We start from the raw sequence: 24,979 nt of genomic DNA, 5'->3' as shown, positions 1-24,979 counted from the left end.
ATGTATCTCAGAAGAATCTCAGTTGTAGGTGTAAACTATTCTGTAATTCTAATTTTAATCACACTTTCTAGTATCTGATAAATGTAAATATCCTGTTCAAGAGACTCAGGGCTCTCATCAAAAGACATGAGGAGTGCAGATGCAACCACAAACACTCCTACATTTAAATCTCCAATTCACTACCATGAATTCAGAAAACCACAATACCACCCAGAGAAATAATACCCATTCAAACTGAGGTGGTACATCCCTTTTTTTCTGTATTTTAAGTTGATAACAATTTATTTCCAATGTGCATTTTTTTAAAATCTGTTCATCTTTAGCTTTCACATAAAATGCTGCTAAACCAACTACAATATGGCAGTTAATTGCTAAGGGCTATAACGGCTTTGAAAAAGTCGTAATGATGTGTGTGTAATGATTTATTTACCTTGCTAGTTGTCTCACGAAGAAGGAAAAAGGTATAGCATGTAGGATACATTTACAGCAGGATTACGTGTAGGATTTATTACTTTTTTATTTTTTATTTGAGTTCCTCTAAACTGTCTGGTAAAAGGTGCCAACTATTTTGATGGAGGACTAGTTTAATAACTGACAGTATCAATGAAATAAAACTTGTTCATGTATTTAAACTAATCAGCTTTGCTTCAATATGATAGATAGATAGATAGATAGATAGATAGATAGATAGATAGATAGATAGATAGATAGATAGATAGATAGATAGATAGATAGATAGATAGATAGACTATTGCATTAAATACACGGAATAAAAGTTTCTAACTCAAACATCTCCAGAAGGCGCTTTGTTTGCTCGTGCTTGACTGACAAGCAGCTCGACCAATCAGCGCTCGGTCACGCCCACCGCGGCACGGATTGACAGGGTGCATGGAGGTTGCCGCTCGCCTACATTGTGTTATGAGCGCACTTGTACGCCGTACACACCGCCGGCTATGAGCTCCACACCGAGCGCCATCTGACCCGTGAAACTTGCTCAGCCGTGAGATTGAGGTGGACAAACATGACGGAAAGGTTCGTGGTTCTGCCCGTGTCTCAGTGCTGTGACATCGAGGAGCCGGAGCTGAATTATCTCCATAATAACCAGGAGCTTTTACCTGTGTTTGGAGGTGTGGGTGATTTAGATGAACCTGAGGTTGTTCCCATCCTCCAGTACAACAGAGAACCTAACAAATACGGTGAGTGACTTACTGCTCGCTTTGCTTGAGTGAACTGGAGGATAAATCTGTGCGTAAGGAATTACCCCGGCTTTAAAATGATCACCACGCACTGCATGTCTATCTGAGCTCATGAATAAGAGATATGTGGTGTCAGGTAGGTGAACACCTCTACTCCAAGGATATAATAAATAGGATGACTTTCCCATCATTTCCTATTCATTCCTGTGCCTTTGAACAACTGCAGGTAGTATTTCTATTGATAGAAATATACCATGTTATCATATTACTCTGTTCTTTTCCCCATCTGTTAGTGGTTGGAAAAGCTTTCATTCTATTGCACAGGTTGCTTTGAATAAAATAATGAATATGGCTTTTACAATATGATATCGGACTCCTATGATTTCATGGTTAAGAGCTCGGTTTCTCCAGCCAGTTAATGCCAACAGTTCTCAACATTCGCTGTAGTCTTACTTACTAGATTCCAAGCAATATTGGATAGATAGATAGATAGACTTATTAGATACAGTAGATAGATACATAGGCTAATTAGATAGATAGATAGACTAATTAGATACAGTAGATAGACTAATTAGATACATAGATAGATAGATAGATAGATAGATAGATAGATAGATAGATAGATCAGACAGACAGACAGATAGATAGATAGATAGATAGATAGATAGATAGATAGATAGATAGATTTCATGTTTAAGAGCTCAGTTTCTCCAGCCAGTTAATGCATATTCCCAACAGTTCTCAACATTCGCTGTAGTCTTACTTACTAGATTTCAAGCAATATTTACATACGGTTTACACAAGCTATACACCACAAAGACACTATACACATTATAAAGCAAGTTAAATGCCCTGCTTGATTATGCTGGATTACTTCTGTTTAGCAAAGATAACAAACCATTGTGTTTAGTGTGAAACACGTCTCACGTCCCAGACCCGTGGAACCAAGCATCCAAAGGCCACCAGGAGAGCCGAAGCTAGGCAAGCTGATGCACGTTGTTTCTGCTTCAAACTATAATTTCTTAATACTTGTGTGTTGATTTTTGTTGGATTACTGTAAAACTGAAAAGGAGGACTAAAGTGGACAAGAAGATATGTGTATGTGTAATTATGCAATTCTGAGAATTTCTGAAAAGAATTTAAGAGGCTCAGTAGAGTTAAAATTAAATAGTAGTTGCTTTCTCTATGCATGTTATTTCTAGACTGCACGTTGGACTTTGTGGAGTCCGATATAAATTGTTTTTGATCGCAGATAACTTCACTTAAAGTAATACCAGTCAGCAAGTGTAAGTATATCTTCTGATCTTTGGATAGATGGTCTTTAATTCAGCATTCGAGCTTAGCTATGTCCGTTATTAATAGTGCCTCATCTAATTGGCGTTGGAAATCAAGTTGCCAGACTCCTAAAGCAGGCTTTTAGTCTTGTCTGTTAGTGTCATAGGTGGATTTTGTTACCATTTTTCCAAGACGCCATACTCCTTTAACCAGGGAGAGTTTGTTGATTATGTCAATGAATTACAATTAATGTGATAAATCTGATGTGCATGTGTAATATAAGCTTAATGTTTCCTTCTATAGGAGGAACAAGGAGATTCATATTCAGGTAGTGGTTGAGTGCCTAGTATGGGGTTACTGTCCCACCACCTTTTAGCTATGTTGGAGCTTTTAAGACTAATTGTAATTGGTTAAGCAATTCCGTCTTTCAGCTGCTTCCGCTAGGATCATTTGACATCATTGCATATTTGGAACATATCCGGAGTATTGGTGATGGAATGATGTATTCGATATGGCACAGGTTTTGCCTCTTCTGGGTGCAACCCTCCATCATTTACCCAGGGTTGGGACTGGCACTGGGCCTGAGGCCTGGTTTATGCATTTATGCCACTAAAAATGTGATGTGTGTTTCAGAAAAATACCTTAATATAAGACTGAAGATGTATCCTTTAGGAGAGCTCAAATAAAATCAAAATATCTTTCACTAGATTGGATGTAAGCAGTTTATATCATATCATGTGATTATATCAGTGTTAGGTTTATCTATTTTGACGTCCAACGACATTTTATGGGAAAAAGGACGATCGAGTGAATAATCCACCTTGTTCCTGTATAATACAGTCAAGACAGTGGTGTGTATGTGCCTTCGTCAATACGGCATGCTACAGATGTGTCCGTGACAATGATGTGACATACTGTATATCAGCCAAAATCTAAGGGGTGTCTCAGTCTGTGTAATCACCTGATATGACTCGCTGACAATCATATTTGTTAACAGTCTATAATCTGAAATGGATTTCTTTAAAGCCCTTCTAACCCATTTATATTAGGGCATCAATAAACAAGGCTGTATGTGATGCAGACAGATTATACAATCAGGCATGTACAGCCTTAACCAGTATCTGTTTTTTGTTAATTTTTTAAAAAATTTTTTAGATTTGTGGATTACACCTTGTCGGCGTTTTGCGTATGTAGACAGTGTGATTTAATTGTAGTTTATAACTACACTCGGAATACATGTATAAAAAGTGACATCATGCTCATCACGCTCATCATACCTAAACTTGCTGGTGAATGATAAATGAAACTTAAGCCTTGAGGTCTATCTTAAAAAGCAATATGAAGCAAGTGACCTTCAGAAACATATTTGATCGAGTGTCTCCGCAGTTAGTTTAGGTTGTTAAGAAAAAAAGCCTGACTTGATTGAAATGCACTCTTGTTTTATGTTCCACTCTGGTGCAGCTACCTGTCGAGATAAAAGTCTCAGCTAGAAATCAAGCCATGCTTTAGATGTCTGCTTTTTATGGGTTGTCCTGTTCTATGTAATCACACGCTATTATATCAGTGTAGCTTTAAAACTCGTATCAGATTTGCTTTTTTAATGGCCTGCGTTTACAGATGAAAGCAATTCAATTGTTATTTGTTAAAAATTATGTGTGGAAAAGCTCCACTTTATAAGTAAATGTAATCAGTGTTAGAAAAAGATAAGATTCAAATTAGGGTATATGCCAGACCTTTTAAACCTAGACATAACTGCAAGACTCTGTATAAGTGATGATGTGGTTAGATGATTACCTGTGGATTGTTTTGGTCATCTTCAGTGTTTTCAGATATATATAGCTGAAATGTTATATCAGATAAATGGCACATGATTAAACAGAGGAGACACTATCAAAAAAAATATTTGCAGAGAAATGACAGGGAAAAAATGTTTAATATATATTAGTCTGGAAAAGTCTCAAATTAATGGGTTAAGAGACTAGTGCACCACTGTGGTATTTCCAACCCATTATATCCAAATGAAGGACATTTAAAGCAGTGGTGAGTCTTTCCTGGAGACCAGAATCCTCTCCAGGAACTCATTTAGATCTAACTAAAGGTCTTTAACTAAAGTCCTTTATTAATCCCTGCTATAACTGATCATAATCTTGTAGTACATTTATGAGTGAAGCCGATCAATTATTTTATTGGCATTGAGTTCATTAAGTGAAAGTGAGGTGACATACAGCTAAGTATGGTGACCCATACTCAGAATCCGTTCTCTGCATTTAAAGTGCACACACACAGCAGTGAACACACACACACACACACACACACACACACACTTTGAACACACACCCGGAGAAGTGGGCAGCCATTTATGCTGCGGCTTGGGGGGGTTCGGTGCCTTGCTCAAGGGCACCTCAGCCACGGTATTTCCGCACTGAGACTTAAACCCACAACCTTAGGGTTAGGAGTCAAACTCTCTAACCATTAGGCCACGAATTCCCTTATTCCAAAACATTAGGTCTCAGTAGTCTTTCTGGAGTATTCTTTCTGTCCATAATCTAGTGGTATATCTACACACACATGTGCACGCCTGCATATGTGTACACAAGCACAATTGCATGCATATGTGTGCCCGGACACACACACAAACACAAACAATTATTTTACTTTTCTCACACATACACACACATGCACACAAACATGTTTGTCTTACTAATTTTGTGAGGACCGTCTACTGACCTCAATATTAATGCAGATAATTAATGCCATGCCTTAACCTAAATCAGTCCTTCTATACCCAGGAGCACAAAAAGATTCAGGAACAGTTTGTTATTTATCTGCTTACTTGGATCACATTCATCCAGGAAATCAAAACACAAGAATGTGCGTTCTCATGTTTTCTTTGAGGACAACAACCTCCTCATCAATACACAATTGTCAGACTGTATATTTATAATCACACCCTACAGTGTCACCCTAATGAGGATGATGTTCCTCTTTGAGTCTGGTTCCTCTTAAGGTTTCTTCCTCTTTCATCTAGGGGAGTTTTTCCTCCCCACAGTCATCTAAATCACTTCAGACTTGCTCATTGGGGATAAATACAAACACATTTTATATATAAGTCTAATATTAATCTTGAATTTTTGTATTATAGTAATCTTTAGATTTATTTTATATTTTATTTTAATGTTCTGTAAAGCTGCTTTGAGACAATGTCCTTTGAGACAAAGCGCTACACAAATAAATTTGAATTTGAATGTCTTCCATCAAATTTCATATTCATTAAGAAAAAAAGGCAACATTTATGATCTTGGACAGTGCAGAAGTCTCCAAGAGGACAAAAAGAGCCCGATCTCCAAACTTTCTCTCAGGAAGGAGTTTATGGTGGTGTCTTGAACAGAGCTGATGCCTTTCTCTGTAGCTGAAAGGGAGATGGGGGCTGCGGCTATCAGGTGACGTCTCCCATCTTTCTTGGTCAGGACATGAGAAACAGCTGACTCATGCATCCATGTTCATAACAGGGTCATTCCATACCAAATCATTAGGCCTTGACACAGCAGCTTTTGGAGAGCTGTGACAGAGGATCTCGGCGCTCATTCAGGATGCGTTGTGAGAATGTTTATTATTCATTCCTGGGTTTGTGTCCTTTAATGAACTTTGTCTTTCACTCACACACACACACACACACACACACACACACACACACACACACACACACACACACACACACACACATGCACACAGAAACATTAGCATCAATCGTTGAAGTATTTTATACGACTATTTAATTTAGCATGTGTGAGTGAGTAATCATCTTTAGATTCCTTTGACAAAATCCCAATAAGATTTTTATCTAAAGTTTTCTAACTGGTTTTTGATAGATGCTTTTAACATGTTTTGTCTAATTTTGATTGTTTGGTCATTTGGTCATAAAGAGTCTAGATTTGATTTTTGATTCACTTATACAGAGTGAAGGAATAGACGGGTTTTTTGTAGTTTTTTTTTCATTGAAACATGCATCAGAACTTTTTTTGTGATCATTTTTTCCAGTATCATGTTGTTTTTGCCCTCTGGCTTCTCCCTGTTCAGGGTGACCACAGTGGATCATCTGATCTTCATATTTTGATTTGGCACGTGATTTGCCCTAGGTTTACCTTTCTTGATGCAACTCTCTCATTTTACCTTCGAGCAACTCCTCAGTGTATGGGTTGGTTCCCTGCCTGGGAATTGAATTGTACATACAGTAATTATAACAAGGGTTTGTGTAGTAGAAAAAAAAACTACAAAAATAAAAAAAATTATCTAATGATTAAAAAGAAAACACAACTGCATGCTTGACATCTATGCACTTTTGAATACAATGACTTGTGAATCAGTGACTTGTGCTTTGGCATGAAATAATGGTGTCACCCTGGTGCTGCTGTCTGCAGGGACCATGATTGCCTAATCTAAAGGGAGTGTTTCCCTCATCGCGGTGGCCTTCTTGTTTTTTCTACATTAAGGCTGATGATTGTGTTTATTGCCCACAATGAATAGATTTACAGTGATTCAGTCTGTAATAGTCTAGCAGAAATTATAAAAAGCTGCAGCGACGATGCAGTGTAAAACCTCTGGACGCATTAAGGCAATCGATATTTTACCACACTTTGTTAAGTTGCGTTTTCTTTTTGTTTACACGGCCGAGGTCACTTATTTTTATACACCTTTTTAGGCTTAATCTCCTAGCTTATAGACAGTCATTGAAGCTTGCACAGTTTGTCCACTTATCAGGGTTTCAAAATTCAAAGCTCTCATTTTCTGTCCATATCACATTTTAGGTTCTAGTGTCTAGTTACTCTGTGCATTTTGCAGAGCTGTGCACATCGACTCACCATCCGTCCTGTGTGTATGTGGGTGTGTGTATGGTGTGGGTTGGTGAGTGTATATCTGTTCTCATAACACTGACCTCATAGACTTCAGTGGATATCTGAACTTGTAAATATCCACCAACCCCCATTGTAGGTTTGGTTTTTATTTAGTAAGTGACTTCTAAATTAAGATAGTGTTTTTGTAATATATTGTATAATATATAATAATATATTTGATTCATTTAGCTAATTTTTTAATCATGGCAGCCCCCTGTATGTTTCTATTTTTTTAATGATCTAAATTGATTATTTATGAATCGGGCCTGGTTGTTCTTGTCATATTAAATAACTTGAGAATCCTAAAGAGGTCCTAAAAAATGTCATGGCAGAATGACCTCTCTGTAAATTCATAGAATTTCTTCATTAATGCTACAGACGTGTGAGTCATCAGTCTGTAGATTATGCTACGTTATTGAATTTCATTTCAACTCTACTCAGCTGTCTCTTTCAGTTATTGGCCTTAAGCTGCTGGCGTGAAAAGCTGATGTGTCTGTGGTTTTAGGTGACTTCCCCTGACACTCCCTCTCCTCATACCTCAGGAAGCCTTTACCAGTCACCCGGGCTTCCTGTGGCATGCTGGGCACAACTCACCCATTGCATAAGAGGGAAAAATAAAGCATCACCTGATCCAGGCTTGTCAAGCAGACAGCTGAGAGAGACGCATACATGTGTGCAACATTCGAGACAGCCTGTGAGTGTACAGCCTGTGAGTGTACTTGTGTCGACTCTCTAGATTAGGCTGGTCAAAATTCCTGTCAGTTCTTTCTATGTTTAGAAGTTCTTACTGTATTTATTTTTCGAATGCGTCATGCAGATTGATGTCCTGTACACAGACGACTTCGTCACTTCAGTGCTCTTACTACTTTTATAATCTGGGCCTCATAAGAGGTGAAATTGTAATAGATGCTGTGTAAAATATTCTTTTCTTTTTTTTTGTGAATAAGCATTTGGCTCTTTACTTGATTGAATGCATACACACAATATAATTGAGACCAAAAGTGTATATACCTCAAGGTTAAATATCTGTTTTTCTCCACACTTTTCATTTCTTTTAGCCAGTCGGATAAACACAGAGGTCATTTTCAAAACAACTGAATAGGTCAAGATTTATTGCAGCTTTAATTCACTAGATCAGATTTCTTATAGGTTATTTTTTATCCACACAGTCTCTTTAAATAGTATGTATGTTCACATGCGCCCACCTTCCACAATCTGAATGAATTCGATCCGATTGCAGATTCTAAGAGTATTATTTTTATGTACACTAAACATTGCAATCCAATTTGCTTACAGGTACATTATATGATTTCTGAAAAGACCTCTGAGCATCTGTTGTTGTGAATAAAAAGCATTAAAAAAGCAAACAGTAAAAAAAAACACATTTACATGTGTTTACATGCATAATTTATTTTTATTTTTTATAAATTCATTTATTATTATAATATTTTGTATATTATTATTACTATTATTTATTTATTTATAATTTTTTTACTGGATTGTTTCATATAACCCCTTTAAATCAGATCAATTGAGAGTTTTAAATAAAGGCATTTCAGTTCGGTTCAGACATCAAAACGTTATTTGGTTGCATCTAAACATATGCTCTATGCTTCTAGAGCACATCAGCATGGTACAGCTGACAATTTTTTATTTTTTTACCTAAACAACAAAGCAGAATGACTCTAACATGATGCAGTTACAGTGTGTGGTGGAAGAAAGAAGAAATTTCAGTCCTCTTTCACTGTGTTCCTACTGTAAATTGTCATTGCATCACAGTTACCTGTTTGACTTGACTACCTCGTACTGTACCTTTAACGTCATTTATGACTCCGAGGTTCTTGTTCTTTTTTTAAAGCCCAAAATTACTGGGAATTCAGGGTAGGCTGTGTGGATGAGAGAATTTTCCCTAGGATATCACGCCTACCTTAAAAGTTTTTTTTTTCTTCATATTTGAATATGCACCATAGATGAAAAGTATGTTCAGATTTGCATGATGCCTAAGCTTTGTAATGTAGAAGATTGTGAAGAAGATTGTGATCCTAATCCTATTTTAGTCTACTTTTTAACTCACTCAGGTAAGACGTCCTTCCAGGTTCTTTTTTAACATCATGTGGAATTTTCCACTAATGTCTGGAAAGAAAAATGTATTGCTTTTGCTCAGGGTCACCAGGAGGTGGTGCTACAGTCACAAATACTTTTTCCAACATATCTTCTTCAATATTCAGTAATTAAAGATCTTTAAATTAGATAGACAGACAGATAAGATAAATGATAACTTGCTTGTTGCTTTTAGCTCTTTAACAGTAAGAGATTGGTGGTGTTGTGCTACAGATTTATTTTATGAACGCACTCAAGTATTTCAAATTCAAATGAAAATAAAAATTGTATGTCATCTACACAAAGATGCACAGTACAACGTGTATCAGTGAAATAACTGTTATAAAAAATAAGTAAAATAAAATGCAAAAAATATATATATTATAGGAAAATTAATATAATACAAAAATTCATATAATATAATGAATTAATATAATATAAGTAAATGTGTTTGTTTTTATCCCCAACGATCAGGCCTGAGGCGACTGTGGAGAGGAAAAACTCCCTTAGATGGAAAAGTAAGAAACCTTGAGAGGAACCAGACTCAAAGGCGAACCTCATCCTCATTTGGGTGACACTGGACAGTGTGATTATAAATATACGTATAAATATATCCGACAATTGTGTATTTAGGAAGAATGGAATTAGCTGTGCAAGGAAAAGTAGACAATATATTGAAAAATATAGCATACAATACGGTGACTGATGAATATGGTGATTTAATTTTATAATGAAAACAAATAGATATTTCACAGTCAGACTACATTACTGACGAGTTGATTTTATATGGTGGAAAATGAATTAACTTCATTTTCCAGCTCATTCCTGACCATAAGTTTTCATCTCCGTGGTTGATAGAAGCAGCTGCTAAACTGATAACTATACTGTTTGTCTACATCAAACATAACATCCATTTGTCAGTTCCTGCTTCTTTTCTACAGAAATACACTTAACCTCTTTTTTTCTTTTGTTTCTTTTTTCTAGTTTAAACACCTTGTCATCATATGTTTGCTCTCCAAGTTAAAAGGATCAAACAGTGAACAATTCCGAAGCTGGGACTGTAATCTTTGGCTCTGCAGGAGTCTTGAATAATTTTGCATCATAGAGAAACCTCGATAAATAAGATGTTCCAGATGAATGTTTCTGTTCTGTGATTGTTTTGGGGATTCGCACGATCACTTACTGTGTAATTCCACTCTGATTTGTTTATACATCGGTGTAAAATCAGAGTCTTCTTCACATAGTAGAAGGAATATCACCCTTATAATAATGAAACACTACAATGAGATTTTGTTTGTACTGTGCTTTTATAGAGGAGGAAAAACTGAAGAGATTTGATATTAAGTAAAAATTTGATAAAAACTTGATATTAAGTATACGGTATTGAGTTGTTTGATCAGTTCTCAGTGAAAAAGAAATCGAACCTCACAAGGATTCAGCAGCGATATGCCGAGCTTTTAAGTAAACGTTCTCGGAAAGAATGAAGTAGAAATGTGATGTAAAAATTAGTCATAAACCCTTATGACTAATGAACACTACATCAGTTTCAAAATTTTAAATCCGTATGTTCCTCACGCTTAACGACTTCATTTACAGTCTGTTGCTTTATGGACATAGCAGTGCCTACGCTACACGATCCATCATGGAGGAAGCGTACACAAGACGCATACTTTCACCTGCACAGTTCCCCATTGAAGCATACCTGATTCCCCAAACCATAGAGTAACTGTAGTGGTTATATTTACAATAGTTTCTAAAGAAAAAAGAAATCAGGAAACAGGCCATTTTGATTTATTGTGATCTATCTGTTCTATCGTGACCCAGAATTAGGAATGTAGTTCTTATTTTATACTGTTGCTAACAATTATCTGGATATGGTGTGCCAGATGACGTGCAGACACGCCAGATATCAGGTAATGTAACGTGCAGGGAGAATTCTTAGAAACGTTAATCTGACTTTAATCAAAATCCAACGTACGAGAACCCTATCGGATTTGAATGAGCAATAGGATTTAGCGAGGAATTGCCTTGTCCATCTTTCCCTGTCTGTCATTAACAGCTGGCTCTCTGTGTGCACTTTCTCGCTCCACATGATCGCTTAGCAGTGATGATGTTTGCCAGGGGCATTAGTTGTTAGGATACAAAGTAAATGAGAGCTGTTTCAGCATACATAACAAATACAGGTCTTAGAGCATGACACGGTCAATAAAGCAAAGGTTAAATATTAAGATCAGACAAAACAAACGTGTGTAAATGCTCGTCTTGGTGCACTACAGTTCCTAAGATATGCTCGAGTGCCTGAAGGCTGGTTGTATCCTTAAACACAGCAGGGTTTAAGACAGTTATTTAAAGTCTCTGTCAGGAATACAGGAACAGCTCTGTGAATGTCCCAGAGTCATTTTTTGACTTCTGTTATGAACCAAAACAAAAGTTTAGTGTAACTAGTTTAGTGTAACTAATACTTCACTTTATAGTCTAATTATCAGGGTGACCTGTATACAATACTTCAAAAAAGATCGGGCACTGCAGCTTAGAGTTGGTGCATTGGAAACCTTATCTCTGCATGTCTCTTGTATTTCCTGAAGGATCAATACTCTGGGAATAGCCATGTTAAACCACAGGGGCCGGAACGCAGGAGGATAGTGATACTGTTGGTTCTGACTTTGAAATGAGGTGAACTTTTCTGTTAATCCCATCACACACGCACACACACACACACACACACACACACACACACACACACTCCTGCGCATTGGCTATTATACTGACCATTATTCTAATATGTAATATAATATAATGGAAAATTATGAAATGTGCTGCACATGTGACATGAATCACATCCTGCACATCAGTTGAGCCTTTTACTGAAAAACAGGATACTTTATTAGAGATACTTACTGCAAATGTGTTTAAAACGTAGACCTTTCAGCTCTGTTCTTTAATGTTCACTAAAGGTTACATACATCACTGATCCAAATGGCACATTTCAATTGCCGTATTGTAACAGGATTACTGACCAATCGCATTTCTTTACAGAAATCGGGTTGTTGTTGAGTCTTTAATGGAGTACTCTCTCCACCCACAGCGTAAGGAAGATTCTGAGATTAAAGACATTTTTTTAATTTTTTTAAATTTTTTTATACTTTTCTGGCTACAAGCTTCAGAATCCTGGAGTGCAATCTGATTGGTTCAGTGCACATCCGCGTAGATGCATTTACTTCTATATGCAGACTTCCAAGTGGAATACAGTGGGTTGAAAAAGTCCCCAAGCCCTCAGAGCCCTGAACTCATGACCAGTAACACCCTCCAACGCTTCTGAACATACTTAACACACACACACACACGCACACACATACACACCACCTGATCATACATATCACACCTGTCACATTTGCACATACACAAGAACATGGGTACATATTGTCCAAATAATGCAACTTTGAATCTTTTAATATTGAATTGAAGTCAAGGTCTAAGAATTCTGTAAATCTATAGTGATATAAAGCTATATTGTTATAAAGCTATAGTGTATAGAGTTTTCTTTCTTTTTTTAAACTAAATTAGTGTTTGGTAAAAATGTAATGAAAAGTTCATTCATTTCTGGGTGGAAGGACAGGGAAGATTCTTGATGGGTGTTATCCTTATGTGTTGAGGGAGTGTGCATAAGGCAAAGCCTTTTTCTGTCTGGAAGGGAACATGGTCAAAAGCAGAGTTTTTGCTATGTATCTTAAGGTAGGTGCGGTTTGTTTTTGGCTTTGTAAGCAAGGACTTGTATTTCATATTGCCTGTAAGCAGCTACAGGAAGCTAGTGGAGGGAACACAGCCTTGACATTACCTGGCACTGTGTCAAGTCAAGCTATGCTTGTGTCTGGAATGAAACATGGTTTGGAGCAAGGCTTCCTTCAGGTTCTAGGGTCTTTTTTGGGCTTTGTGAGTAAGCGCTGGTATTTTGCATTTGCAGAGGGAACACGAAGTCAAACAGATACTTCAATGAAAGCATATACATATCCTTTGTGCTTTAGAGACCGCAGTTAATAAACCCTCAGTGCTTGTGTTGTGCCACACTGACACATGAGGAAGGATCATATGGTTTATAAAGAATACACAGCTGGAAATAATTGCTTTACCTAATGGAATTTGTCAGTGATAAATTTCCATGAATTTGAACAACTATTTTTTTTTCTTTAACATGCTTTATATGGAAAGGTCTTAAAATAGTTTGTCCTATAATCATTATGAAACCAAATAAAAGTAAGGGAGTTCTCCTATCACATGGAACACACAGTTCCAACCATTTCCTGAGTACTACAGCAATGTGGGGGAGGTGATGATGTTTTGGGGATGTTCTTCTAAGGATGGCCTCCTTGTTCTTTACACTATAACCAGCTACTGGAACGTGGAGTAAATAGTGCCGCTCTGTCTGCGTCCTGATAGATAAATGTGATGCCTGGGTGAGCCTGGCACTTAAGAAAATCCCTCTAGCTTGTCTGCAGCACATTGCAGTTATTTCTGATGATAAGAATATGTTTGAATAGTGTTGAACTTTTCTGATTCTGGTAAAATAAAGATTTGTATGGTTAATAACTTATTGTTGCATATGTTTGTTAATGTGTTTAAGGCTAATAATTTAAGTTGGTGTGCTGTATGTTGTGTTTTCAGGAGTGAAACAAAGTGGGTGTTTTATAAAATGCATATTCTGTGTGACAGCTACTTTAAAGTATGTTTTATATATTCATTGTACTATGTTTGTCACAAGAGTTTCCTGTTTAAAAAATGTTTCACAATGAAATTTACAGTCTGCTTTACCCGTAATGCAACCGTATCACATTAATAGGAACCCATGAAGAACTGAGGAAACACTTTGAGCGTCATACAGTATGAATGTGATAGGACTTCCTGTTGAACTCAGAAAGGTAAAGCATCGGATGATCGTGAATCACGACACGAGGTGACAATCTGGAGCAAGAAAAGGAACTGAATATAGAGACTCTCAGTAGGGTTGTACAACCTATCGTTAAACATTTGGATGCATTATAAGCCATTTGAGAAGTCATTGTCTAAATAAATGGGTTGTTAATAACAACAGCCTCAAAGAAAACTCATTAAAAGGTCTATTACACTTAACTAGAGTAACCCCGTTTGAGTTGAGAACATAGTCATTCCAGCAGCTTGATTACCCGGTTTTAAACATACCTTTTTTTTTTTTCAAGTTCGGTAGGTGTGTTTGCCAGTAATATTTCCAGTTCAACTGCAATTGAACAAACAAACAAAATTCATGAACACAGCTTAAACAATTTTGGCATTAGAAACGGCAGATTTTCAGAATTTCACACATTCTTATTTTTAGACTTTTAGCCTGAAACATGGTCACTGTGGTGAACACATTTTTCTCATATTCCATGATCTCTTTTTCTCTGCCAATCCTTAGAATATATCTGTACATCATAAACACACTGTCATTACTTACAAATGTGACTTACAAAAGACACCCTTTGTATTTAAATGTATTAGATTCAATTCTGACTAGCTGGCTGTGTTAAGTTTTTAAACTAGCTTAATTTGGCAACCCTGTAATTATCTGTCTTGTCTGTTGCTCCTCCTCCACTGAAACGTGATTCATGCCATAGGGGCCTCAGATGGCAGTTGTTGCAGTTCCTGTTTTGGCCACTAGTTTAAATAATATTTCAATGGAGTTAAATGAGAAAAGTCGACCAAGCCGTTCTATCAAATAGCAACGTTTTAAATTATTAAAACGTGAAGAAATGTGTGAATGATGTTGAATATACTGTATTGGCTAGAGTCATTCTAATGGGAAGGGGAGAGTAATGAGTCATCAGAATGAGGGTTATGAGAGTAACGTGATCCACACACAAAGAAAGCATGGCCAGTTCTGCTCTCTTGGGCTCTCTTGACTCTGGTATTGTTGGGGTTTGAACTTGTAGTATCTTGATGACACTTTTGTTCTGTGTCAGTCTTTAATTTTTAAACTTTTTTAAATAAACAAATTATATAAAAATAAATGCACTCAGTTGTGTTACATAGGGTAATGCTGATTAAGCACTAATAATACCCACCATAATATTATATTAATATACTATACATATTTAATTCTGATATAGCCCTAATGTAGGGAGGGTCTTATATACATTCCTGTATTTTTCCTCGAAACCTGATCTTGTAGTGAAGCATTGAGTGCAAACAGGAGAGCTCTGTATGTGGAGTGACATTATGATAAGATCCTGGCTAATAACAGCAAACCGTATAAGCTGTTTATCATGTAGCTGATGCCAGTTTTTGCTATGCACACTTGCATTCCTGGAACAATTCAGCAGTGAGTGCTGGTGCTGAGGTCTCTGTTGACTAGAAATGCATGTTATTCTCTTTCCCTAAGCTACATGCAGTAATGTTAGGATGAGCATTTAAGTGCACATAGTCTGTCACTCATTGTTACGTCATACCCCTTCACCCTTTTTAAGAGAGACAGGAAGTGGCTAGAGAGCTTAGCTTAATCAATACATCCTTTCAACTCTTGCACTTTCTGGTCCTGTCTGTCTTTGGAGATTCTCGCTGCTGCAGACAAGAGACAGACTACACCAGGCTATGCATGTGGGTGCATGCGTGCGTGGACAGTTGGGCGTGGCTGCTCCATATTTGTCAGAGGGCTGGTCACATGGGCCACCGGTATCCAAGCACTCAGAGTGAAACAGAATTTCTCTCAGATAAGTCATTGCACAGGACGAGAAGGAGTTGCTTCCTGGAGGAAGATAAAAAAGACGATAAACAGAACGAGTAAGACGGAGCGAGTGAGCGTGCTCGAGAGAGAGAGAGAGAGAGAGAGAGAGAGAGAGAGAGAGAGAGAGAGAGGGACAGATAAGGAGTAGGAGACGCACTTGGTAAGAAGCACATGCTGTAAAAATGCCTACAAACTTCACGGTGGTTCCCGTGGATGACGGCAGGAATTCACCTCAGGAAAACAGCATTGATGACAACATCCTGAGAGAGGAAGATGAAGACTCTGCAGGTGAGCACATCTCACGTGGTTTGTGGAAGTTTCTAGAAAACTACATTGTGTAGGCAGGACACTATTTGCGTTAAAAGTGGTGCTAAACAGAGCCAAGCTCTTTCTTAAGAGCTCTTTTACACACTTTTGAGGGGAGCATATCTGAAGGGTTGCACCTTTAGTGTTGATTTGTTTATGCTCGTATTGCTTACATGCATGATCTACATTCAACAGTATAATCTTGTGGTGGTCAACTATTTATTTATTTATTTATTTATTTATTTATTTACTTACTTACTTACTTACTTACTCACTCACTTTTGGTATTGTTTGGTGTCTGTGCTGGAGTTATGGTAAACTACTAATAGAGTTGATGCTTCCATATTTACTAGCACAGCCTGTTCCACTGCCTCACTGTTATCATCTGCACGTTGATTCAATGCTCACTCTGAGCATACAGATTGCACAAAAGGTCATCGGGTTCCTCTGTATAGCGGCGTTCCAACTCCTAACAGACTATCGAGCCAGTACTGCAAAAACATTTTTTTATTGTTTCAATGTGTTCCTGTTAATTGTAACATGGTGTGCACTTACACTTTTATAGACTCAGTGGAGAAGCTGAAGTCTTGTTGAGGGTTATGTTAGGTTAAATGACTATAACGGGGTCCTGGGTTGTGCAATGCCTGCTTTTCTTCACCACCTCTACTCTGAGTGTATTCACGCACCAGCCAGTTCTATTGATCGGCCTTGTAGCTCGCTATCTGTTTGTCGCCTTTAATGGAAGTTGACAGTCCACCTATCAGTCATCTTAGCAGTGTAGGTGGAATTATGTTTTTTGTTTGTTTGTTTAACACAGTTAAATATCACAACCACTGCTCATCTATGAAGAGGATCGAAGTGTCCGACGCTGAACTTCGTCTCGTTGACGACTGGCTGTATTATCTCAAAAGGCTTCTGAGAAACCATAAGGATATGCCTGTCTCTTTCTCTCTGATTGCATACTGCAGCTGAAAGCTAGGCATCTGTGTCAAATTATTTCTGAGCTCCTCCCAAAGAAGAACCTGAAATTAACTGTAAACTCAGATCAGATCTGTAGTTCAGAATCTCATCCCAGGGTTTTGGGGACGCTTTAGCTGTAATTGAGGGTAGCAAATAATGAGACCTTAAAAAATCGATTTATGAAGAGATTGCCCAGCATAAGAGTCAAATATCATGCTTTCACAATAGGTGACTTTTTTTTTTGCAACAATGGTTTCAGAGTTAGCATTCACAAATGACCTGCTTAACCCTGGATTCTTTATTCTGTCTATTTTACAGAGGTTACTGGCAGAAATATGAAGACCTGAAGCCAATGTTGCGTTTTATTTATTCGATTTAGGCCATGTTTATTTGTTGATAAATGATTTTATCCAAAGACACTGACAAGGAAGGCGAAATACAATTCCTTGTTAAAAAGTCCTTAAAGTGCTTGGTGATCTTCACACATTTTCACTTATGTCTTGATAGCATTTAAAAGGTTTTTAATAGATCAGTATTCTAGTACTTGACAATGTTCTGACCTTTTGGCAAAGATTTGTTCATTTTCTTTGTATAATTTACATTTCACTGAATAACAGTTTATGTGAAGGGTTTAACACAATATTAAATAAAGTGGTTTTAAAAAAAGGTTTTGTAGGATTTAGGTCTTTTTAAGCATAAAAGAAAAGGCTTATCTTAAAATGACAAAATTGTCAGATACTGTAGAACCTTATACTAGTGAGGTCTTAATTTAGATATAATGTCAAATTATCTCTGACTATTATCACTGTTCCTAACACTCTCTGTTTAAACTGTTCCTTTATGAGTCTACTTTTGTTTGTGTGTGAATACAAGGAAGAGTATCAGATGCCTCAGAACACAGGTTTGTGTAAGCTGATATAGTGAGGACCTCGCGTCCTATTGCTTTAGCCCGATAGAGCAGGGTGGAGGTGAACATTACAGATGATCATAATCTCTGTGGGACAGTAAAATGACAGGGTCTTTGTCTGCTGGAAAACAGACAGATCAGTGGTGAGAGTTTTGTTCCACTGAGAATCGATTAGAACTACACAAAGGTTTTGTTGAGAGGCACAAACCAACTAAACCATCAGGGTGCCGGGTGTAAGAGTGTATAACACGCACAACCGTGCCAATGTTTTTTCTGTACTTGCTTTAATATTTATGGCCATCTTTACTGTTTTATTTACAAATCTTTCTTGTTTATTCTGGCTCCCTGTCCACATTAAAGTGGTGGTTTGGGCCACAGAAAATAAAGTGGTTTATTGTGCTGTTGTGTGAATAGTGAAACCACCGAAGCTGGTTGGTCTGTCATTGGTCCGTAAAAGCTCCAACATCCCAAACAGAGGATTGGAAAATTACATCTGAACTGTTTTTAGTGGTGTTTTGGGCTGTTTTGTCACTGTGCTGGTGCATTTTGTGGCTGTATTGGCATTACTTTGGGCTGGTTTGGCACTGTTTGTGGACTGTATTGATGCTGTTTGGGCTGTTTTGGGGCTGCTCTGGCAATATTTTCGACTTTGGATGATATTTTAGCACTGTTTTATACTGTTTAAATGCTGTATTGGCACTCTTTTGATACAGTTCTATCTCTGTTTTGGACCTTTGAAGATGTCACAACTTTGGGCTGTTTGGCATTGTTGATTTTTTGATGATATATTTGTATTGTTTTGTACTTTTAAGACACTGTATTAGCACAGTTTTGGGCTGTTTTAGACTGTTTCCATACTCTTTTGATACTGTTTTGGACATTTTCTTGGGCTGTTCTGACTGTATTGAACATGTTTAGGATTGTATTGATATTGTTGTTGTTTTAGGTTGTTGTCTTGTTTTACACTGTCCTGTGCTGTGGTCTGTTTATTTGTGCAAAATTAAGTCTCACTGCCATACGAGTTCGTTCTCAGTGCCGTTACTGACTGAACAAAGAGACTTTTTGTCACTTAGCAATTTGCAGGGTGTATCACATTAAACCTAAAACTGTGAAAATGGTTTAAACATCATGGTTTAGATAGCTTCATTATTAGCTGTGCTTTATTATTAGATGTATTTTTCTATCATCTGTGTTCAGCGTGGACAATTCTTTTAAAATGGCCTCTCTCTGTGGAATAAAAGAGAGAATAAAATATAAATTGTGTTAATCCATGTGTTTAACTGTACTGTAATGATGTATTGATAGGACAGTTATACTATTAGTCCTACACTCTGGTGCTGTAAGACTTTATCATCAGTTCATTTCAGTTGTATTAACAAAGCTGTGTTTTGACCAGTGATTCACACTGCCATGTGCTTCCTGTTTTTAACCTTTTCTCCTCTGGTGTCAAGTTTTAGTCAATGTTCTACCCCCACAACCACTGGCTTTTTCCTGGCTGTTAACTGTTGCTGGTTTGTGTGTTTCTTCGTCATTTCTGCATTTCTGTTTCTGACTCATTATTTTTATGCAAGTGTTGTTTCTTCGTATTATGATTGGTACCTAGTCCCAAGTCAGTCTGTTCAGTCGGTGCTTTCTTAGTGACGTCCAAAAACACCTCTACCTGTCTAACCTGTCCTGCGGGGTTTGTTTTTTACCATCTCATATACCTGTAGTACAGTATACTAATGACTTATGGGTCATATTTATCAATGTAAATACAGGTTTTGGCAATATTGGTAGTTTAATTTTGTTCCTTTTTTTTTTTTCTTTTTCAAAACGCTAACCTGTACAAAGCTTTTATAAATATTTCTAGCATATTTTTCACTTGTTTTGAGCTTACTTTGTATAATCACAATCATGTTTTTGAGGAGTAAAGGGCAAAGCAATGTGTATTGCAGACAATTTCCTTAATCATGTTCCTCATTCTGGGAATTTTCTGATGAATCACAGACATTCATGCACTGTGACTGATCATTTTTCCTGCTTGAGCATTTTATCACATGACAAGATTGGTGTGACCTGCGATTTTGTAAATATGGTAATGCAATATAAATGTTAATGACCACATGTTGTGTAGCATTGTTGTCTAACAGCTGGATTGATCCTGAGTTCCAGTTTCTATCTGTCCAGACCTGTTCTTCCTGTATGTCTATGTGGCTTCTTTCCCACCTCCAAGAAACATGGCAGTAGGTGGATTGGCTGTGCTAAATCATGGAGTAGGGGCATGTCATCCAGTGTGTGTTCCAGTGTGTGTGGGATATTGAAAATTCAGGTTGGAAAAGCTGAAAGAAAAAATAATCCATGAAATTACTGTAAAAACAAAACTCTTCACATTTTAAAGGCTGACAAAGAAACCCCATTGATTCTGCTTTTACATCTACAGCATTTGGCAGATGCACGTATCCAGCTCGACTTACATTTTATCTTATTTTATACAGTTGAGCAATTGAGGGTTAAGGGTCTTGCTCAGGGCCCCAGCAGTGCTAGTTTGGTGGATCTGGGATTTGAACCTTTAGGCAACCACATCCCCTGTTATTTAACAGGATATAACTGAATTAAAATACGTAATTAGGTATTCATACCGTACAACATCGGAGTTTAGACATTGCAATCCTCCTACATACTCAGGTGACTGCCTTTTTATCACTGTTTTTTTATTCTGATTAATCAGTTTATTTTAATAGAGATGTGTTTGACATCTGACACACAATTGTGCATTTGTATTTTCAACTTAGGAGACATTCAGCATAGCACATGGCACATAACCGCTCCTGTGACAATGATATTAGCTGTGAAATCGCATATCAATGCGATATTCAATGCTAATTGTGTTCCACACTTAAAATTTCACACTTAAAATTCCAACCAGCAGAAGAAGTGCACTTCAAATAATCTGATGAGGCACTAATTCATCCATGAAAACAGAAGTGTGGAATGTTAGACACTTCATGAACTCAGTGCTTGTAGCTTTGCATACAGTACGTAGCAGAAGAGGGTCCGAGCTACTAGGCGGTGGCGTTGGATGAGGAAAAAAAAATGTTCAAGATAACCGACAACACTTAGGAACGGATTTTATATTAGCTCATGTGTGATTTTTTTTTTTACCACTTTAAACATTCACCATTCTGCTAAAGTTAGCAGTGTCCCATTACATGCGCTTGACATTGAAAAAAACGTTAGAGTTAAATTTTAACCCTTCTAAAATGCACACTAGAGAACATAGTGCATAGTGTGTAGTATATCATTTGAGATGCAGCTTTGCTTGTACATGTATACAAAAAGAAATATGTTTATATTTAGTTACATTGCTTGGCAAGTGCAGAGACAGATTTTGCATATAGAGAGACATTCATGCCAGGAAAAAGTGTTATTGAGTCCTGTGGTGTCGAAGGAGGTGGGATGGAGGAGGAGATTTAGTAATCTCACAAACAACTGAACCGATATGTGATACTACACTTGAAACTGTGAATAATGAACAGCATCAGAATGAAATAATAAATAATTGATGATATTGTCTGAATAGTGCTGTACAAGTTTTTCAGTTACAATTAGCTGTTTGTGAGTTATTAATTGATCAGTTCTCAGGAACAACATGTACAGTGTGACCATTGGTGATGACTCAGGTTTCTACAAAAACAATCACAATAGAAGTGCAAAAAAAGTCACAGGAGCAGTTGGTTTTTATTTTCATGCAGGTGAGAGAGCATGGAGTCAGGTATGAAGCTCACAGGATAAACAAGGCTATGCTGATAAATATGGGAACGTATTAGACGCTCGAGCGGTGCTCAGGGACACGTTTACCAAAATTGATTGATTCACCTTTAGGAATTGTTTTCTTTTGATAACCGACACAGTTGCTTGTTTTTCCAAAATTTATTTAAAAAATTTTTTAAACCACTACAGTAGGTTCACTAGGAAATTATTGGAGTGGACAGGAGTAGGATTTAAAAAAGTGCCAAACCGTGACCGCAGGCCCTGACACGTTTCTAGAAATCTCTGAACTTGGATGTGTTGTGTTGCTTTTGACCAAGTCTGAATTAATTATATAGGTTCCATGCCCTAAATATTGATCTTTTTGAAAGATACTGAGAGATTAGCTTGAATGTTTTAGTTGTAATAATAAGTCCAGAATAGTCTCTAGTTTTCTAATAAGAAACTCTCACAGCTTTCATTTCTTTAACCTGAATTTTTAGGACCTGAATAATTAAATAGATTTAGACCCAGTATATTTTAATAGGTCACATTTTCCTGGTTTGTTCCTAAGCTCAGGTTATAGGTGTTTTTTGGGGTGTGTGTAACGGAGAATGCAAACGGATAGCATCCTGTATTCCTTCCTCCTCCTCAACCCTGTGCAGTGAAAATTTTCACATCCATTCATTACAGGTATTTCTTATGTAGAATTTGGTTTAAACTCCATACACAGAGCACTAGCTGTGCCATTAATACCGAGCCCTTTTCCCCTCCTTTATTTGGTTTTCCCACATATCTGTATCTGTTTTTGTTTTTTCCTCTGGGTTGCCCTGGGGGCAGCAAATAACTGTGGGAGTTATTTCTAATAGAACAGTTCATAACCTTCCTAGACCTAAATCATCCTATTAAATTTTCAATTCCAGCCTGTTAAGCATTGCTTCAGTTCTGTTTGTTATTCAGTGCATTGCCATAACACGTAGCATTTCGCAATCGCAGTGAAAAAGAGGGCAACAAAAATTACCGGGGCATGCTGGTCTGTTCTTGTTACTGAAATGTACTAACCTTGGGGTAGTTTTCAAACATAGTCATTTGCTCTGTTCAATATATTTTTTTTATTTCAATGTTATGAAAGCAGCACAGGAATATAAAAATGATCAAGTTTCAATTTTTTATTTATATTTACCCCTAATGAGCAGGCCTGATACAATGGTGGTAAAAAACTTCTAGTGTACACTATAATCAAATGCAATCGTGTAAGCTGGAGCTACACTGCAGTCTGAATGGTCAGAAGATATTGATTTTTTTATTTCATAACAGTGCAGTTATGACTGTAGTGTGCATTGACATTCTATCCCATGGGACTAGGGACACAAGCAATGAGCAACCTGAAGAGTATCCCAACCCATCACATAGCACAATCACACACATACTCTCACACACTCGGACAAATTAGAGATGCCAAGCTACAATACGTCTTTGGACTGGGGGACGAAACTGGTAGCTGGGAGATCCTTCAGGCCCGAGGACTTTGTGTTTTCTGGTTTCTCATTAAAATTACATGGTGACGTTGTTGGTCTTAGGTTCATGAGAGAGGAATCAGAAAGGCTAGTCAGGGAAGTAGATTCTCTTTAAATATAAACCAATTTAACCAATATGTATTTGGTCCATGAGAGTGTGTGTGTGTGTGTGTGTGTGTGTGTGTGTGTGTGTGTGTGTGTGTGTGTGTGTGTGTGTGTGTGTGTGTGTGTGTGTGTGTGTGTGTGTGTGTGTGTGTGTGTGTGTGTGTGTGTGTGAGAACCCATCTCTTGATTTTCTGCATGTACATGTTACAAACACCCAAAACATGTTGCAGCTCTGTCTTTGCTGATAATAGATCAGTGATGGCACTTCATGGTATGGTTGAGTTGGCATTAAAGAAAATATGGCATTATGTAGCTGCTGGTAGGGCTGTTTAGGTGAAAACAAAAAGTATTACATATCAAGCGAAAAAGATTTAAAGCTACTGCAGGAAGTAAGCTGAAATACAGCTGAGATTGAAAGTCTGAATATCACATGATTTTTTGAATGAAAAAATATTTTGAAAGTTTAATACATCTTTATACAAAACCCATAGAATATCAGGAAGTTGAAACACGGACGTGTCCTTTTATCAAGAGAGAAAGCAAAAAGTCAGCAAGTTTTAGAAAAGGAAGAATGATCTAAAATCATCTGGAAGGATTATCATCTTCAACATATAAAGGGGGATTAAACAGAGCAGGTATGAAAGCAAAAATTGGTCATAAAATAATTAGAGAATAATCCTGTTATATTCAGAAAGAAAGATATAAACATCTTAACTGATATCAAGAAATTTCTTCAAGATAATACAGAGCTACAGTTAATACACTAAAGTGAAAAGGAAAAGATACAGAGAAACAACAGCACTGTGACCTCAGGGTATGCAAACATTCGCACTCGACTGTATATGAAACATTTCATGTAGAGGCAAGTCCTACAGGCTTCCATTCCCTATTTGTATACTGGGTTTTACTATTTTTACTGTGCTAAGCAAATGGATTATTTTAACTTTATAATGGTTTTTCCATTCCTGGGGAATTTTCTTATTTTCAGTCTAAGATCTTAAGTTGTTTTTGTGTGTTTGTTTGTTTTTCATTACACAAAGTGACAGAGATTTGAGCTACAGTACAGGGCAATAAAGTGAAAAAGTCAAACATTTGAAATCCTATTAAATGAAGTTGTACCCAAAAAGTCTACACTAACCATTTTGTTTCTCACTCTTTGGAGCTCAAATACGATATTTTTCATATTTTTCTTACAGTCCACTTATTATATAAAACCTTTAAAAAAAAAAATCACAAAGTTCTGTGTTTGATTTGTACAT

At 37.1% G+C, this 24,979-nt stretch overlaps 1 protein-coding gene across 4 annotated transcripts in view; it reads left to right on the top strand.

Moving 5' to 3' along the window:
• Window positions 1–813: 813 nt before the first annotated feature.
• Window positions 814–24,979, top strand: part of slc12a7b (solute carrier family 12 member 7b) — a 69,204-nt gene continuing 45,038 nt past the window's right edge. For 2 of the 4 annotated variants that reach the window (XM_027149061.2, XM_047810909.1), the window contains exon 1: window positions 814–1,196. In XM_027149061.2, the coding sequence (XP_027004862.2) occupies window positions 1,022–1,196 (175 nt within the window). In that variant the 5' untranslated portion in view covers window positions 814–1,021. Of the gene's footprint in view, window positions 1,197–16,045; window positions 16,485–24,979 lie in introns of those variants that run through there. The other 2 variants (XM_047810906.1, XM_047810907.1) reach the window with 2 other exon arrangements.

This window comes from Tachysurus fulvidraco, chromosome 3 (genome assembly GCF_022655615.1).
Source record: "Tachysurus fulvidraco isolate hzauxx_2018 chromosome 3, HZAU_PFXX_2.0, whole genome shotgun sequence".
NCBI classification, from domain to species: domain Eukaryota; kingdom Metazoa; phylum Chordata; class Actinopteri; order Siluriformes; family Bagridae; genus Tachysurus; species Tachysurus fulvidraco.
Note: the sequence above shows the minus strand (reverse complement) of the source record. Positions and strands in the feature narration are given on the sequence as shown.